This window comes from Geospiza fortis, unplaced genomic scaffold (genome assembly GCF_000277835.1).
Source record: "Geospiza fortis unplaced genomic scaffold, GeoFor_1.0 scaffold40, whole genome shotgun sequence".
In the NCBI taxonomy this organism is placed as follows: Eukaryota; Metazoa; Chordata; class Aves; order Passeriformes; family Thraupidae; genus Geospiza; species Geospiza fortis.
The window spans coordinates 30,178,997-30,199,365 of NW_005054297.1; the positions used below are offsets into that span (position 1 = coordinate 30,178,997).

Sequence of the window (20,369 nt, forward strand, 5' to 3'; positions counted from 1 at the left end):
ATTGCTTATGACTTTCTTGGTGACTATTTACCATGAAGAGTGCTACTGAAACAAGTTGTGAACAAGAAAGCAGGGTACTTTCACTGTCCTCCAGAAAATGGAACAGTTGCAATGCTTTGTGCTTGGTAGGCTTTGTGAGAATAAGGAGACCTTACAAAACTAATTTTTTTGTTTGCTTCTGAAAGTTTTTTGTGGATTTTTACTCTCAGCTGTTCCTACATTTTCTCCTCAAAAGGAATGTTCTTTTTCAGGGCAATGAAGACTTAATTCATAAAATCACAGAACCACATGATGATCTGGGTTGGAAGGGACCTTAAAGATCATCGAGTTCCAACTCCCCTTCCAATAGCAGGGACACTTTCCACTACACCAGGTTGCTCAATGTCCCATCCAACCTGATCTTTAACACTTTCAGGGATGGGGAACGGACATAATTGACATAGTCTGCAACAGCTGGAAATGTAGCTTTTTGCAGCCTAACCAAAAAAAAGTAAATACATAACTCACTAACATTGGTGACATATTTTGCAAAGGATAAACCCTAAAATTCAAAGAAAAAATGAATTATTTTTCTTCAAAGTAACATAAATTGCACTCTAATGCATTAGAAAACTGATACCAAACTCTACTTAGGAAAATAACTCTACCCCATATGATAAGGAACTACAAAACTACAGCAACCTTGCTAAGACTAGCATAATATTTCTTTACTAAATATTTTCCTTGTGAGCATCTTCCCTTAGAAAAATATTCATTTACGAAAAGAATGCTCATGGAAACATGTCTGCCATGATGAAATGTCTAATATGTCACTGCTTTTTTGATCATATGTGGGTCTAGAACAACACAAACATTTTGGTTCTTCATTACACTTAAGAATTTTAAATATTTCCAGAAATACAAATATGTTGCTTAAGAAAGTATAGGGAATGAAAAGGTGGAAAGTTAGTCTAGAAACATAATGAATTGCATGGAAGTCACTAGTGACAATACAGCTGATATTACTACTACTATCATTATTATTATTACTACTACTACTACTATTATTATTATTATTATTATTATATCTGATAGTATCTTTACACAGAGCTCTTCCATAATACTTTTTCCCATTATACTTTTTTGCCATGCTTGCAGACATCACTGACCTTATGGAGTGCAGGAGCCATCACTGGCACCAAAAATCCATTGTATATGTAATTCACAAGCTGGTTGCGTATCAAGGGATGCGCCACCTAAGAGGGTGGGGGAGAGAAAGACACATAACAACTCCAGTGAGATTTAAAAGACAGGGCACAGAATGCTATCATTCACTACCAAAACCCTTTTCCATTTAATAAGACATTTGTTTGTCCTTCTCACCAGCATTTGATATGATTCTGGTTCTTAACAACTGTTTCTTCTACAAAGAAATACACACACCACCTTTAATTACAGTAAGTCTGCCAAACTCAGAGACATGGCTTTTCAATCTTCCTGCATGCTGACAAAGATGAATGGATGGACAGAGAAGTGTATACAGTCATGCATCAAAGCAAGATCTGAAATTCTAAATTCAGCTCCTGCAACCTTGTTGGGGTCATTTCAAGGTGGATTTGCCATTGTTAACTTGTCTTTCTACAATAAAGAAAAGCAGAACGGCTGCTTTCGTATAGTTCAAGAGTAGGTAAATCAAAGCACTCTCTAGCTATGGGGTAAGAATACACTGTTCACATGCCCTTCTCCCAGCCACTGTAAAACAAACAGAAATTACAAAATCACCTGCATAGTTCATTCAATGGGATGGTTAAGAGCTTTAAAACAAACAAACAAACTCCCCCAAAGTATTATTAGAGGCCAAAAATTTACTTTTATAATTAAACATTCCTTTTGTCTTTGCAATGAAAACATATCAATTCATGTATGTAAAAGCAAAATGAAATTCTATTCAGAAGCTTTCAAAACCAATATATTATGCTTGAAGTTCACAGAGACAGGAGTGTCACAGCCTACAAATGGCCTCCAATAGATTCTCCAACCTGCAATTCTTACCAGACTTCCTTTAACTTGTAACTCTAAATTTGGTAAGAGGAAGAAAAAGAGTGCCCCTTCCTATGCTGTGGTCCAGGGAAAAAGCAGTAAATGGCAAGAGGTCTTGGCTACCCTGTTCCTTTCTAATCTCTGGCCAAAGTTTTTGGGTGAACACAGACCAGTCCATGTGCAAAGCAAAAATTCCTACTGTAATTGAGCTTTCAAGTCAGCTGAAGACTATACAGACACAATCAAGCAACAGTCAGAAATTGCTCTTTCTGCACGTCAGCTGATATCCTTAACCATTTTGAATCTATTTGAACAGTGTTTTTTTAAAATAATTCATTCTTTACCTTTTCTGCAGAGCCCTTTATGTAATTTTTTACGATAAAGGTATCAATTATGATCTCCTACAAATGTAGATCTGTAGAATAACTCTGGTTAGACACCAAAATTAATATTGTCTCCTCTTCATGTTTAAACATGCATGCTAAAAACCTGGCATAGTGCATTTGAACAATGACAGCTACTATTATTTTTGCTTGTTCAAGGCTTTAATAGTCAATCAGTTCCTTTACTGTACTTCGCACGCATTGCACCGAAACATATCTTTTATTGAACAGTAAATGTGACTAAATTTTCAATCCTATCCAGCACATTTCTTCAAATAACACAAATCCACAGTTTCTATAGAATTTAGATCCAGTTTTGATGAAATACTGGATGTGGGTTCTATCAAGCATTCAAGCCTTAAAAACAATATATAAAGACAAGAATTTCATTTTACATTTAAATCAGAAAAAAAAGTAAGGGAGCAAAGCTCCCTGAAAAGAAGAACAGAATAGATTCAAAATAGGCCAATATAAAATGAATTTATACTTCTAGGAGGAGACCTAAATAATTCTGCTTGGAGGACTTTCTTTATGTTGTACTCACCAACAGGCAAAACAGACTATTTTCTTCTGTACCCTGTTATGAGTGCTTAAACAAATACAGATATAAACCCTATTTCTTCCCACATGTAAAGGCATTCCATTTACTTCTAGGATCACCAGTGGTATTGAAAAGCAGTAAACATTTGTTGTTTTTTTTTTTTAACAGAAAATGCTCCCAGTATCAAGCTTTCATTTGAAACATTTGGCACCTGAAATAAAATATATTAGTTCATCCTTATAACCAGGACAGACAGCACAAGGCATTCATTTTATACACAGCCTATCATTCTAACTTAAATAGTTCATGCCATTAGCAAAAATAAATAAACTCTATGACTTACAAGCTTCTGCAGGAGCTGTATCTTACTACTACTTCTAAAGAATAGGCTAACTCCATTCAGTTACCTGTATCACAGCATTGCAAAATTCAAGGGAATTCATGAATTGTACAAGGGCTGGTGACAAAAGCCAGTCATCTTTCATCAGACAGTGCCATTCTTCTCCTTCTTCTTCCAGCTTTGTAGGCAAAGATGAATAGAGGCCACTTAGTCCTGTTGCTAGCACCTGTATTTTAGACACAGAAGAGGAAATAAGTTAACTTTTCATCTGCTTGAATGGCAGTACCACAAATGGTTTCTCCTATTAGTTTTAGTAACATAAGAAAGTGTTAAGATTAATTTAATTTCCTTTCAAAAAAGTCCTGTGGCAGAAGACATAAATATTTTAAAGAGCCTTCCATATAATATGCTTCTTTCAAGATCTGGTATTTAGGAGAAAGTGATGGAGAAGATCAGGTTATCTTGTCCTTTTTTATTAATCCAAAGTTATAATTTCTTTTTAAATTTTTCTAAACTTATTTTGTGCTTTCCTTCAGTTTTTTTTAGAAACAGCCATCAGCGCCATTATCTACAGCTTGTCTTTTGTTAGTGATTCAAATGTCACTGCTCAAACATGTATGAAGTCATGTCACTCAGAAATATGAAACATCAGAAATGGAGGGGGTGCCCCATCAACAAAAATGAAGTTCAGCCCCACTGAGACCACAGATACATAGTGACTTTGATTGCCAGGCACTTAGAGTCAGCTGAATCTACTTTTAAAGAAGTAAATTTAACTGTTCATAATTTCCCTTTTTCCTAACTTATTTATTTGAAGGAGGGATGCTGAAAAATAAAAGAGTCTGAAATCAGTTATTATTTAATCAATGATTTCAGTCATATTAAGCCTTACAGGTGATTTATGTAGAATTTATCACCAAAGAACAACAGAGCATTTTTAGTTACAATTTAGAAAGCATATTTCCAAAAAGGTTTTTAAATTTTGCTCAATGTATCTAGAGTACAGTATTTTCAAATGCACTCTTTAATTATAAAAGTTATTTGAAGCCAGAAACTTTCTAAATATTACTTAGGACTCTTATCCTTCTGAGATCACTTCACAGAACTTCATGATAATTTTTTAAGATGATTCTTATTTTAATGGGAACATTATAACTCAGCCCAATGGAAATCTTTTTAATTTTCATTCAACAGACTCTATTTCCTCTTACAAATGGCTACTTGGCATCTACAGGGCTAGACTGTCAAAGCTCAGATGAAACACAGATCTTATCTACTAAAACACTGGAAAGCAAACAGTTGACAATGTCCAGATCAAAGACCAAGGGTTCACAGACAATGATCAGGTTTTGGTCATACACAAGCACAAGCAATTGTAACTGTTAATCCATACAGTCAGACAAAGTCTGTCTTTCTGAATACTTTTTATTCCTAATGCACATAATTTTGAAGATGGATTTATTCTGGCATAGGTAAGTAAGCCAAATATTAAAGGGGGGGAGAATACTGTGGAAATTGACTACTTCAGTATGACATATACACAGTCTTATAGAGAAGCTAAAGCTATTGAGCAAAGCTTTATTTGTACAATCTCATTCTTCTACAACCAGAATGTCTTTGAGGTTTTTTCTTTCTTACAGTAGAAGAGCTCAGAAAAAAGCTCATACAGAACTACCTATACATAACCCACATAAACACTTACTCTCACAAACCCAGGCTTCCGACAATGAGAGAATTTGACATTTGTTTGTCTTGTGAACTTTTAATTAATGCACACTTGATTTTCCATTGTCTGCTTAAAGTTTAATTGCTATTCATAAACACAAACACACCCTCTCAGTATGCAATCTGATTCTCAGAGCTGTGTCCCATCCACAGTTCTCCTTCATGTGGGTATTAGCCCTTAAGTGCAAGAAGCTGACCTTGAACAAAACATACTACTCTCCACTAAAAGGAGCAGTGAACTCACAATCAGTCAAAGTCTTGCATTCTTTAGTCTGTCAGATTTACTGAAGTAAGAAGTGACAGATGCAGCTGCTAAAATCTGTAAAGTTTAGGAAGCTCTTATTTTTGTTATGAAGTACAACACAAGTGGCTCTGTGGAATCATGTTTCTTAAGCACTGAGACAGAGTAGCCACAGGAAGCAATTTCATCTCTTCAGATAAAAAATACTTTAAAATGTTCATGAAGTGTATAGTATAAATAAGGTTACCATCAGAAATTACCAAGAGAACAGAGTTCTAATCAGTAATGAAACATTAATGAAAAAAATAATCTGAAAGGGAAGGAAATGAATGCATTCACATCCTGAAAAAGCAAGATTGGTTTTATTTTTTGTTTTACGCAAGCAGCATCCTTTTAAAGTTCTTCTAGCATTTGTCATGTCAGCCCTACATGCTCATCTACTTTTACAAGCATCCTCAGCATTTTCTTTCTCACCATTGAGTCATGAGCCCCTCTACAAACCAGTTTCTTTGATTTATTTACTTTCTCTTGACTCACAGAAGACGCTGACTACATGATTTGTAATCCCAGGCATATTATGTGAGTATAATGTGTTGTTAATGCATAAATAATTGCTATCTGTACAATTATTTCCTTTTAATAATTCTCTCTCTTCCCACATCCATAGTCTTTCTCTCTCTTTGCAGCCACAGCCTTTCAAAGACACTGCAGAGCCATCCCTCCTCTGCTGTAACAGTGGCTTTCCTAAGCTGCAAGGTATTTACAAAGTTTTGTGAAGGACTTTGTGATGTGACCCTGCTCAAAATTCTTGAGAAACATTTTTTTTATTATTATAATGCTGAACAGATAGTATCTTCAATCATATCCAGAAAACTTTCACATCAAAATATGATAAAGCTATTTGGTGTAAAATCAGAAAACTTTACCAAATAGTTTGCCCACACATTCTGTGTTAAAAACATTTGTTAGTGATGTAACCCACTGCAAACTGTCCTCTTCTTTCCTTCCTTACAGTTTCTTCAGCTACAGTTTTGAATACTGTGGATCTACGGACAGCCCAGTTTTTAAAAAGCTGTTAACCAAATTTATGTCAAAAAACAGGAAGGTTCACATTGGCACAGATCTAACACTGATCTGGGTACATGAGGCAGCAGAGATTTATGGCCAGATCCCACCCCATGGGGATACCTATATTATGCAATAAGGCATGGCATGGTAAAGAAAACACTACATGCCAACCCATCCCCAGAAAAAAAGATAACATCAACACAGTGCCACCCAAAATGTCTCTGCTAATAACACAGGACTGCATTAACTGTTTTGCAGAGTACCTGAGGCAATATTTGCACTGATTTCAGTGATACACAGCAATGTCACTGACATCTACAAAATCCTCCATCAGAACAAAATCTGTTTTTCAGATCATCACAACTCAAATTCAAAAAAGATATTGTGCTGGTAAGCGAAATACATGGCATTACATTAAAGTCTTATTATAGACTTAGGCCAACCTCATTACTGTTCAGAGAAGTCTGATTTTAGCACATTTTGACAAGAAGCCTTCCTAATTGGAATGACTGTCAGTCATGGCTCCCTGCTGTTGAAAGCTGGCTTTTATCTTCAGTGTAATAAGGCTGGCTTTTTGTTGCCTTTTTTTTTTAATTAATTGGAAAATGTAATTATGGAAGTTATAGCACGGATCCAATAACGGTATCTGTCTTGGGGACAGTTTGAGAATCAACACCATATTCTTTGGCAGTATCTATTAAACCAGGTCAACTGGAGTCTCAAATTGATGTAATATTTACAACTGACAAAAGAAACCATTTAGAATTTTTGTTGTTTCACCTACCCTACAAAAGTGGCTCTGCCCTGCTCAAAGCAATCTCAGAATAAATGAAAATCTAAGGCTGGAGCAGCTGTCAAGCAGTGGCAGGGATTCCAGTGCTCTCTCTTCTAAAGCTCTCTGCTTTAGTAGCCATGTAAGACTCTCCTCCACTTCATTTCTCCAGGATTTTAAATCAAAATGCAAGCCATGCAGAATATAAAAGAATCCATCCAAAAACTGACCCACGAGAGCAACTTCTGTACAGAATGACATTTGGGTTGGAACACACCCACTGCAGATCTCAGACTGTGATAAGGCATGAGAAAGCAGGTGTTGTTATTCCAGTCTGCTTCAGCTTTAAAACTGCAGTAGCACAGCTTTGCTAGTTAAATCAGATTACTTACTTAACAGCAAGGAAAGTAAAGGTTTTCTATTCATGTAGTAAGATCAATTTGCCAGGTGTAACAATGCAACAGTGCTACCAAGTTTTGTAACAGAGAACAATATAGCAAGATGGTGGTTAGCCTGAGACAGCCATAGAAACATCCAATTTTGTGACAATGAGCAAATATCCCTTTTATCTTGAAAAAATTATAATATTTCTGTAACACTCAGTATTCTCACACTTGTTTTTTGAGCTGTTGAACTAATGTCAGTGTGGGAAGCACAGCCAGCTGAAGCTTGTGCTGCCACCTGAAACAACCATCCTCAGGACACCTCACTCCTCACTCCCTTCAGCCCCAGAATCTCAAAGGTGCCTCACAGTAAGATAGAACAGATTTCCCTCCCACTACGTTCTGCTCTGACTTCCATCAGTTTTCCAACTCAATTCACTGTGTGACTGCAAAAACATTTGTGCTGGCCCAAAAGCACAGAAGTATGGAAACAAGAAGCAAGACTGTGTTTGGCATTGGGGATGGTTTAAACAGCATTACCATTTATGAAATAAATAGGTGTTAGCAGAAACAAATGTGTTGCAACACTTCTTTACCAAAAATGACAGAAAAGGAGGAAAGAATGCAGGAAAGACAGTTAGTTTAGCGCTGAAGACCATGAAAAATAAGAACAACTTACTGGGCAAAAATAGGTGTTTTCTGCTATGTGATTTGCAACAAGGTTGTTTTCTGCAGACAGAGACATAATAAAAAGCAGGGCATCCCGGGCCTGTTGGCCTACTGTTCCTTCTCGATGGATGAAGGGAATCAGCAGGGAAAAAATGAGGAAATTGGCAGCTCCTTGGTCCTCGCTAGTGTGGAAAAACAGTTCTAAAATGGAGGGATCTTTGGCTATTATAGAGCAGAGCTGGTTCAAGAGGACAACCAACTCTGTTTCCACTGTTGGAATGGTTGTTCCGGAGCAGGAGCTCAGCAACATCATCAAAGGCTTCAAAATGGGCTTGTGATGCAGCAAAGGCTGGTGAGACTGGGTTACAAGCATTTCATACATTTTGAGTTGCTCAATTTTTGTCTCATCAGTGAACCCTCGCCGTAGGCTCCAAAGGAAAAGCTTCTCCATGATGTTTTCTGAGACCACAAACTCCAGAATAGGCCCCATTGAGGCATCCTTTGCTTGCTCCTCAATTAATAAGAAAAGCATGTGCTCCACGTAATTCTGGACAGTGCTGGCCTCATCAGGTGAGATTGCCCCATATTTTGCCTGAGTATTTTTCAAAGGATCATGCTTCTCTAAAATTTTCAGAACCTAAAGAGAAACAAAGACAGATCAGTTTTAAGGCACTTGAATGCATCATAAAAAACATGGACCCATCACTACAAGGAAAAATAAAATTCAAAATTCTTTAAAACAAAAAGCATTAAGTCTTTTTATGTTTTCAAATTTAGGAAGTTTGACAGACAAGACCCAAAAGTTTCACATTTGGTATGTATGAGACAAAAATATACTGCTGTTGTTCACCTTTTTTAATAAGCACCTAAATTTGTCATTTATCCTATTCCTGAAAACCAGGGGTTCTCTCAAATAAGGATAAATTAGGTTTCCTTAGTGTTCAGAAATTGAGCTTCCATGATGTTTGAAACAAGTTTGTCATGGAAGACTGAAATCAAAGGGCTGTTCTCCAGCCAGAGTAACTGTGCACAGGAATATCAATATCATTGCATGATTTGCAGTAATAAAAGTAGTAGCAGCCCACAGCGCTGTTCTTTGCTTGACACCTTTTATATGATACCGAGTGGCTATTGATACCCACATACTCTTGCAACTTTCAATACAGTAATAATAGTCATACCAGCACTTCTAACAATGAATTACATTCTGTTGTGCATGCAAACAATAAAGCTCATTGTCTTCAAAAAAACCCATTGCCTTTAGCCTTTTTGCCACAAAACCCTAAAGGAACAGTGGCTCCCCTAATAAGACACATCACTAGTTAGGTGAGAAAAGGTGATTCTTGAACAACAGCTCCTCTGACTCTGGAACACCTCAGAAACAGCACCATTTGTCTGGCTGGTTTCTTGGGAGAGCCAAAGAACAACAAGAACAGCAGCACAGAAATCAATTTTATCTAAATTGTTAGGTTATTAATATAACTGCAGCAAACAAGAACTTATGATGCTCACAGCAAAACATCTTTGCTTAAAAGCAATTAGAATCCTGATGACATGCAAACAATTTTTAGAATATGCTGAAGTGTATAATCTACACCTATCCATAATAAAAAAGAGAGCATACAGCTTTGCACTGTGCATCTAATTTACTTTTAAAAGGATAAGCAAGACTTACCCAGCACAAGGAAAAGAAGCACACAAGTCAGCAACAGGGTGCAAGTCAAAATGAATCAATAGGAAAGTCAGTAAGAAGATCTAGGCCTTCAATAAGATATTACCATGTCCTACCATTTCCCATTTAGATGCAAATCCAGAGTTCCAAGTGTGATTAGTAAAGGCTAACCATAACTTGAAAGGTCAATTATCTTTGCATTCGAAAAATAGTTCAGTGTCATCTACTACATTCTGCATGAAACGACATTTGTTCCTGAGCAATTCAGGATTATCCCAAAAGAAAGAATGAAGCAAATTTGTATTAATGCAGCTTACTTCAATCAATAAAACTAATTAACATTACCTGTGCCCAATGTGTTCTAAACACTATCATGCATGTTTCTGGGTCAACACCCTGCAGGCTGGGAGCCTGCCTGTTTCTGCTGATACTTGTTCCAGAGGACATTATAAAATTTCCACAGGTCAAGCCAACTAGGTCATGCTGAATTTCTTTTTTAAATCCTCCAGTGAGCTACAGATGTTCAAGCATCATGATGAGATTGATACTGTGTCCTGGGCTTTGGTACCCACAGAAATCTGTTAAAAAGAAAACAAAACCAAAAAGAAATGTACCACACATGTACCAGTGCACATCAAATCATAGTGTCCAACAGAAAAGAACAGTCTTTAAGAGAACACAAACTTTTCTTCTTTTAATTCAGTTTGAGGATAGAATTTTTTAAAGCATGTTATATGGGATCATACTTTTTCTCATGATAACAGCTTATAATGTTCAAACTTTTGAGATCAGTGACTGTAATAAGGTGCTACTGAAATAAACAAGCCCAACAGAAGTTTATGCAATAAACATTTTATGCAGATCACTGCATTTTTAGTTTCTCATTATGACGCTTTTGCAATCTGACCATGTCTGTTCAGAGTTACTTAGTAACTAATGTTGCATAAACTGCACAGGTAAAAAAAGTAGATGTTATTTCTCTATTTTTAAAAATATCTTCCAGTAATAGATAGAATTGCAAATTCTTAAAAGTGTTCTGCCAGAAACCATATCATAAACAGATGAAAAAACATCTGTAGAGCACCATATTCACATAGAAGGGTGTATCTCTATCAATACCAAAGTAAACAAAACCAAACAACATGAAAAATAAAACCTTCGTGTATCCAAAGCCAAATAAATTGAGATGTCATATTAAAGGACTATGAGAAGAGGATAAAACATTGAAACATTCCATTCATCCATTATTTAATATCCTAGATATATGAGTATCAAAGCAGTTGCACACCTGCAGGGGAAAGTTAAAATGAAACAAAGATTGATATCTTGCAGATATTTGAGAGACTTAAAAGAACATAGTACTCCCTTACACACCAGTATCTAAGCCACAGAGCTCCCCCCCCCCCACACACACACCCTTTTTTTTATAAACTTTACATCTTTATTCTCTTTTTTGCAAACCAACTAGGCATTTCATTTATTTCACTTTGGGACCATAGCAAAAAAAAGCCCAACCCAAAGCACCCAACAACAAACAGAATTTTTTTGTAGCATAAGCTGCCAAATCCCACACAGCAATTCTTTGCCAGCATACAAGCGATTTTGCTGTGCATATTTTAAAATATGAAAATATTTTCTCTGTAGTAGACATCTCTGCTCCCTGTACATGTGCTCTATTTATATTCTTGAAACTGCTAGCACAGGAAAATATCCAGCCTGTCCCAAAAGTAGCAGTGACTTTTGTCATTTTAAAAGAGTTCAAAAATATACAGGGTACAACTGTTAAGATTTCTTAGGCAAGCAAGGAGGTTATGCACTTCACTGTGTATATATACACACATATTTTCATATATTCAAGATTCAATCTCCATCCTAACCTTGCTTCTTTCTTACAATTTACAATGTATTATTTTCTGTGCATTTGCTAAGCACACAATACAAGTAACACAATCTAGCCCATCCTTTTTTCAAATAACATATTCCGTGTGTGGAGAAGCCAGCACAACCAGCATAAATCCTGCACACCTTATCTGTTTGAGTGACACCACTTCCAGAATGAAGGGGCACAAACTACTCTCCAGATTATAAACCACCTGGAACCAGATGCAGTGGAGAGGATTGTGCACAACCAGTAAGAACTAGCTCATGTACTCATTTACTTAAAGGCACCTGCCACTACACTGCTACTTGTTAAACAGCTCTGTGAAAATGAATTGTAGTACCATTTCTACATTACTGATGTTCCTGTAGAGAAAAAACAAAACAAAGCAAGACAAAACAAAAAAACTACAACCCACACACAAAAATAATCAGAGATCAAAGCAGCAAGTGGATTTGAGAACCCAAGACCCAGGATCTGGGTGCTTTTATCATGACTTCCTTCAGTAACGATACCACTATACCTTAAATGCACACCTTCTGGCAATGTGTTTGCAACTCTGAGCACTCAACATTTCTACCAAGAAACACTGGAAAACACGATGCATGCTTACACACCATTTAGAAAAAGCCTGCTCTAAGTACTTTGCCTAATACCATAGCTGATAACCCAAGGAATATTTAACTGACATATACTTTAGATCACCTGCCCACTTCCTGCTGTTTCTTCTTTGCCAGCATCTCCTGCAAACAGAAATCTTTCCATGTGGGGAGAAGTCCAGCAGATTCCTCCAGGCAAAAGTGTCCTACACTTTACAACCCCAATTCACCCTTTTAGCAGATCTCCACCGTGCATGAAGCAAGCAGCTTTGGGAAAACTAGTATGACATGTAATTAAAGATGGTATCAGAAGGTGAAGTAAGAGAAGTTAATTAACAAAGCAGAGGCGATTTATGAGTTCCGTCATTTGACAACTACGAAGTTGTTTCAATGTAGCCATTGCATGTTGTTTAAAAATTTAACTGAAACTAATATTACACATCTACCTATCACATGACAAATTCCATTAGCAGCACAGGATCAGAAACTTCACATCAGTCTCCAGTACTTGTGATAAAAATAATAACAAAGGAGACTATGGCTATCTTCACAAATTCTGATAAAAATCAGCGCAATAAGACTCTCCAGATGGAGACAGTTCAAGCACACAGCAGACAAAAGCAGCATGCCAAGGGGAACGCAGGACACAGCCACAACATGGCTCCCTCCCCATCTTTCTGCTTGCCACCAGCTCTGCCCAAGGCTGGTGTTACTGCTGCACGCAGGGTTGGGGTTAGAGTTAGACCCAGGGTTAGGGTTCAGAAAACCACAAATCTAAAAGTAACAAGACAGCATGGCAGACTAAAATGTGCAATAATATTTCTATGTTCAATTCAATTCCCATAAGGAAGAAAATGTTTCCAGTTTCAAAAGCGTCTTGGGATGCTGGGATTTCCTTAGTAATACAAAACACTAATATATTGTGTAGGCTTTAAAGACTTCAAACTCTGTAATAGTGTTTTAAAAAGCTTTTGACAACTTAAGTGGTCACAGAATAGGTCCTAAAAACAGCATCCCTATTTTAAAAAGGTAATTGAATTGGATGAGAGAATATCTTGTAAGATACATTTCAATCTAACAACATGCTGTAGTTATACCAGTAGCAGATAGACTACATTCATTGTAAGCAGATTTTGTTACTGTATTAGGTTTTCTTGATTATCTTGCAAGACCAAATGCGCAACACTAAATGTAACATCCCATAGTTCCGTGTGAATTAAATCTCACTTCGATTAAACAGCACAAATAACCTGAGCAGAATGAGTCCAAAGGTGAGGAAGTAAATTAATTTATAAAACACCAATTCATGGAAGAAAAAGTAGAAGTGAACTCAGGGGCCACTAAGAACAAAAGTAACCATTTATTTTATTCAGCTCATAATTAAAATTTTACAATCATTTAGCCTTTTGTCTCTGCTAAATTAGTCTCTGATCAAGTTATTACTTCACCATTTGATAACCCTGACAAGTGTGAATATACCTCTCATGCAGTCCATTCAAAATTCTACTTCCAAAAGCATCTGTTCAGTTTAATATTTGGACTCTTCTATACAGTAACAGAACCTTCTTAGCAGGTAAATCTTTCATATCTTATCTAGCAGTTGTTTAACCATATCACAAGGTCAAGCCCACTTACATATGCCTTCTAGAGCTATTTCAAAAAGCTTTAGTACAACTCAGCCTATTTCCAGTTGAAGAAAAGCAGCAGTGCAGAAGATTCAGTCACTGGGCTCATGGGAGGGTATCTGTGTTCAGTTTTCCTTCAGAAGCCTGGAAGCCATCAGCTCTTTTCACACAGCTGATTACAGGCCTCAACACCTCAGTCAAAACAAGTACTTATTTTACTGCAAAATACACTAGGAAGAACAGCCTAGCAGAGAATCCCTTGTGAAGTTTTCTCACAGTGCAGTGTCTCATCTCAAAAACTTCACTTTGGCATTAAAAAAAGAAAAAAAAGCAGAAAAAACGTTTGCAGGACGGAGTTTCCCAGGCAATGCATAACAAAGAAAAAAGATACACAGCCTAATACAGTAACACAGTAAAAAAGGTATAAAATATGCTGCAAGGCTATGCAATTTATCATGGTTGTCTTCTGTTGAGACATTAGGATGCCATGCTCAACAATTCACAAACACAAGCAAACCTCTGTTATCAGATACTGCACTTTTGCTCTCTACAGGCCAAAGCTTTCCGCCCCGTCAGTCCAGGTACGCAAGAGGCAACAGAGAAGCCTCGATGGCAGTGAAAGAAACAGCACATATCAAAACCTTCTCATGGATCAGTATAGCATAAAGGGGCTTGAAATTAGACCACTTCAAAAAAGCAGAGGGAAATCATACACTCTTGCTCACAGCTACGCAATCACACCTCTGCAGTCTCTGCTAAGCGGATGAGGGAAGGTTGGGAGAAAAATTTTAGCATGCCTCAACTTAGTTTCAACTTAAAAGGGACCTTGTTCAGGATTTGTTTACTTTTGATTGAAAAGAAAGCCTTCTGCACAAATTAGTCAGATTTTCTTTAGGGACTATGATCAGGGAGAGAGTTTAAATCTTATTAACAATAGTGTTCCAACAGAAGACATCAATCCTTTCACAGAAAAGGATTCACAGTGTTATGACAGAAGTTTTGCTGCAGAAGCAAAGCCTGTGAAGAACACTAACATCCCACACTTAATGATCCTATACAATCACCACAAGAGTGCAGAAGCTTGTTCACTGAAGAGCAGCAGGTCTGTTGTAGGCAACTGCAAAACTGTCAGTGGTTAAAAGTCACTGCATCAAGAAATCCTCATTTTCATTAAGTCCTACTCACCTTCAGAAGCTCTACTAGCAAGAAAGCTGAAGCAGATTACTAGAGGAATCATTTAAACTATGTGAACAATTATCTGCCTTCTTCACTTGTCCTTTCATACTTCAGTGCTGAAGTCCCAATTTTTCCTGTCCTTTGTGTACCTCAAGCAAGCATTTCACATCTAGGCAGCCTTCTTCAATCCAGCTTTTCTACCCAGTATTTGCAAACATGCTAAGCCTTTCATGTGTAGGTGGGACAAGATGTTTTACACTAATAAAGCTATCTGCTTAAAAGCCTACCAGAGAACAAGACACCACAGATTTTAAAGCAATGTAGGTAATCAAAGTATGAATCTGTTCTCATCAAGCACAATTTAAGCCAACCTGCTAACATGAAAGCAAGAATGTCTTGCGCCTTGTCCCCACAGAGACTGCCTAACGATCTCTCTCATGAGAGAAACTACACACAGTGTGTTTTATAATGAGACAAAAAATCTTCCTGTCCCATCTACAGTCAGCCTGCTTCAGTTAAAAACCACAATTCATCTTTTACCAAATGTCTGGGGAGCTACACTACTCACATATTTATTGTAGATTCCCATTAGCTCAATCAGACTACCACGAAGCTCTTAATGTGATCTGTATAATCCTACAGTATTATACATTAGGAGGTCCAGGTTCCAGCATTACATAACTCCATGGTTCTCCAGAGGCAATTCCTCCACAGCAAGCAAGCAAGCAGCAGTGACACCCCAAGGCCCAGCTGACAGCCCCAGCCCAGCAGTGCTACACTGGCATAGACTTGCTTCAAGGGCAAGCAACAGGATCAACTCCTGGCAGCCTATGCCCTGGGACACGGCCTAAGCCACATGCCAGGCCCTCGGAGACTCCTGTTGCATGGGGCAGCCAAAATGAAAGAACAGAGATGCCAGTAAGGCAGTATGATCCAAAATGCATTGATGGGTTAGGCTGAAATTACACACAGTGTACCCAGCAAAGATGGTTCATCAAAGGTCGTGTTACCAAAGCAGAGAAATAGCACTGACTACTCAGGAAAACAGGAATTAAGCAACACGGAATACTTGACAGACACCTTGACCTGCTCAGGAAAGGCCCGATTTACCTGTTACACCACAGGGTAAATTCACCTACCACACTCATTTGCACATAGGCAATTTCACAGGAACTAGAGAGCTTACAATTACTGAAGCTATGTTTGCAAAGTCCCAAGAGGAATGAACTACATATTCATATCCCTAGGTCATAATTCTGAAGCTAGAGAAAGAAAAAAAAATATGGTTGTTATTCTAATGATGTGACTTGATCCTTTTTATGGGAGATAAAGAATGTAATAAACCTGTTTCTCTGTTGTATTTTATGTCCTCACATTTAGCCTACTACAGAAAGGCAACAATTCCGTAACAATTAGTGGTTCAAAACAAAGATTACATTGGTTAAAAACATAATAAAATAGCAGCTAGGGTTCTTAAAATCCAAGGTAGATACCTCTCTATTCCCAATAGCATTGTGGCACAGTATGACTGAGGTGTCTAGTCTGCTACTAAACAAAAGGATATCAAAACTGAACTTTTAAAAAGGGCCTTTAAAATAGCAGTTCAGAAAAGTTCTTTTCTACCTACACACTAAAGAATGCACATGTCATTGCACTGAAATCAGTTCAAAGGCTTTAGCTTTGCTGGCTCATTCCCACATCACCAACAAAACCGATGACCCCAGAAAAGACTGCTTCCACACAAAACCAAGTCGTAAAAATGTCCAAGGACCACAGACCAAGGCATTTGGTGTTGTACTGTGTGAGACAGCCATTACAATCAAAACAAATCTCCGTTTAAAACTTTGTACTGCAAGTATTTCCATACCAAGTTTCAAGGAGAAACAAAACAACTCCAGAGGGTACAGCACACATGAGTGAAAGAATCTACTTTCCATTATTTAACATATAGTGTATTACAAATATCCCATGCTATGTCTAGACTAATAATTTTTTGCTATAATTGAAATGAATTATTGCTAAAAAGTTGTTGCCAAAGTCTCCATCTTTACTGAGAATCTGTACAGGGTTTATTTCAAAATTCATCACTATCCAGGAATGGGAGGGAGTAACACATCAGAAAGCAGATATCTGACAAAACCTACTTTATGTTCTGTTTATGCTAGTGGAAGAAAGAAATCAAAGTGACCCATGCCCTCTGCACATCAATTTTGCTTTCCAAGGTAATTCTGACACCTGTATGACACACAAACCCAGCTCCAACATGCTCGTAATTTAGAGAAACCACGTGCTTGCTCAAGTGCTGAAACATTTTTTGTTGTTTAGATTGTTTTTGAGAAAGTTAAAACAGTTTCTGTAGCTAAAAGTATAAAATAAATTCATAGGAAATTATTAAGTTGCCTTTCTAGAAAGCCTTCCTGACAGAAAGATGAATGAGACCAGCAAAGCAGTAGAAGACTCTATACTCTGAAGATTTAAAACTATTTTCAGAACACTAGCATACAGAACAGGAAATACTACCTTCCCAAGAGAAAGATGGTCTAGAAAACTGTTATCAATATACCTGTAATTATTATATGTAGATTACAGAAAACAAGATTAAGCTATATATTTTATGACTATAGCAATAATATGTAAGACGATTTTTCAAGTGATTTGTACAACATGTCAAATTACTCATTATAATAAGCATAAGAAGTCCAAGAATAATGTTCTCAAGTGTACAGAGTGGCATTAAAGAAGACATGTGTGCTTTCAGCATTAATCACAATAAAATGCAAATACACATATATTCTAAACATTCTGTGTTTCATGATAGAGAAGCCACAATTTTTTTTTTTTCATTTCCAAACTCTGGGTTGATTCTGCAGGTTCTAAATATAGTCCAAACACAAGAATCAGCAGTAAAACACCATTAAGACTACCATAATTATTTGACCAATAAACAAAGAAACCAAACAACAAGCTTCCCCAAAGGATTGTTGCCAAGTTTGCACTGAGAAAAGAACTTCCACTCTGCAGACAGAATGGCTTTCTTGCTCACATGCACATGATACTTCTCTTTATGCTTCTCTTTCAAACTAAAAGCACCAGAAAAAGACAGAATATTCCATAAAATCAAAACTGTTATGTATAGAATGGCTATTGCATAGTTGTTAACATAATCTATTAAGCATATTTATTTCTCCTCCCAAAACTTCATTCACAATACAAAGTTCTCTTTTTCCTGGAAAAAAATCAGTTTATACCTCTATCTAAATTTAAGTAGCTATAACACAGTAAAACCCTTCTATACCTCTCAATATGTTCATTATAGTACATGGACTATAATAATTGACTAGATAACTTGAATCTGTCATTTATCTTCTGCACACAGTTATTGAAACCACTCATTTTAGAGATAATTACCACCCCAAGCTACTTATCCACCAAGTCAACAGTATTTCCTACACTCTGAAATAACAGTATGTTAGTGACACGATGAACTAATGAACAAAGAGAATGAGCAAAAGCATCTTGTTACAGAGCTTCAGGACAACTGTTTCAGTGCACTGTAGGATAGCAGAAGCCCATCACAAATAACCCTTTAAACTTAGTCAACTTAATGAGATACAAAAATCTGAAAGGTTATTTTCTTATCTCGCCCTATGCACATCTCTCTCCTCATTCTAGGTAGGCCTTGTAGCAAAATGTTACATTTACTGCATTGATACTTTTAAACATAAATGTATTTTTGTCAGCTTTCTTTCCTCCCTTAAAAGAATTAAAAGATAGAAACTACAGAACTTTTGAACTAGTATTGTTTGCATCAGACATTTCCAATTTAGCTCGGAGAAAGCTTTAGAAGCTAGTGAACTTCCTTTGTCCTAAATTATGTTCAACTTGGGCACAGAGAAAGCCCCTGCAAAATTCTTTTTGATTTGCAATTGTCAAACTTGGGCAAAACCACTGAATAAACATTAGTGTTTAAGATGACACCCAAATCGTTGTATCTCACTGTACACTGAAGAACAAAGGGGTGGAAGAACAAAAAGGGGTAAAAAATTGCAAAATGAACACTTCCTTACAAAATCCTATCCTACCTCTCCAGCTCCCCATTCCCAATGCACAAAACGCCAGGTATTCATGTCATAGCAAACTGCACAGAAACACTGCTCTCCCTCTTCCTTTCCATTCCAACTCAGAGCAGACAAGCAGAAATTGAAGATTCATGTTATATTAATTCCTATAACAAAGTCAAGAACTTCAATAAAATAAAACACCTATGAGCACAGTTCCATGGAAAAAAAGCCTCTCCCCCTGCAATGACACTGATTTAAAAGTATTAGTACAGATTTGCATGGTGGGTGGACTTTGGCAGACTATAGATTCCTATATGTAGGTTAAATTTTTTGCTTTTAATACATAGGGTAGTAAACAAGAAAATCCAAAATTGACTGTTGGCATTTTTATGATGTTTAGTGCATAAAAAGCTAGATCAAAGAAAAATCTACATGTTATTTATATTTCCATTTCCATTTAGTTGCATCGCATTTTATACAGGTGGTAGATGTTTTTCCCTTGAAGCTTCTCCAGCTTTCCTAGGAACAAAATTATTTGTGTCATGTAAACAGTGTTAAGTTTTTCATTACACAGAGTGCAAATTAATTCTGCGTCTCTGATCTCCTCATATAAGGCTACTCTACTATGAAAATATTTTACACTCTTACACCACCTAGTCTTCTGCAACTGAAAACTGAATATCATTACAGCATGTCCCATTCCTGTGAATGCCTTTCCCTGGATAATGAAACATATGAATGCACTGGCCAAAAATGAAACATATACAGTCTATACAACACCTGTCTTAGACATGTTGCCAGCATGCAAAAAAAAAAAAAAGAAACTGATAAAAAATCAGAGAACAATAAAAAAATTGTTGAGGCAATATGACACTTAGATAGCAATTCTGTATAATTTTTTTTCAGTCTTGCCTTTGAACCTTTGAGAAAACACAAACAGAAATACAGGTGTCTTTCTAGTCCAGGAAGGAATGCAGATAAACTAGCAACTGTCACACCCTGGAGAGTAAAAGAAGGCAAATAACCTAACAAATTGCAAATGAAAACCATTCATCTTATAAAAGGAGTGCTCTGAAAAAACACAGAACCTCACAAAAGTATCTACTAAAAGGTGAAGCAAGTAACAGATTGAAGTAAAAATACAACTAATTACCATTTAAACTTTTTAACACTTGGAATGACCAATATCGAAAGCCTAGTAAATAAGAGAGTTGGA

At 36.8% G+C, this 20,369-nt stretch overlaps 1 protein-coding gene across 1 annotated transcript in view; it reads right to left on the reverse strand.

The window, feature by feature from the left end:
- FAM160A1 (family with sequence similarity 160 member A1) overlaps positions 1-20,369 on the reverse strand; it is a 77,842-nt gene that overhangs the window by 23,683 nt on the left and 33,790 nt on the right. Inside the window, exons 3-6 of the mRNA XM_014312221.2 lie at positions 10,159-10,391; positions 8,152-8,778; positions 3,351-3,509; positions 1,149-1,235 (exon numbers count right to left, since the gene is read on the reverse strand). Coding sequence (XP_014167696.1) covers positions 1,149-1,235; positions 3,351-3,509; positions 8,152-8,778; positions 10,159-10,260 — 975 coding nt within the window. The 5' untranslated portion in view covers positions 10,261-10,391. The remainder of the gene's footprint in view (positions 1-1,148; positions 1,236-3,350; positions 3,510-8,151; positions 8,779-10,158; positions 10,392-20,369) is intronic.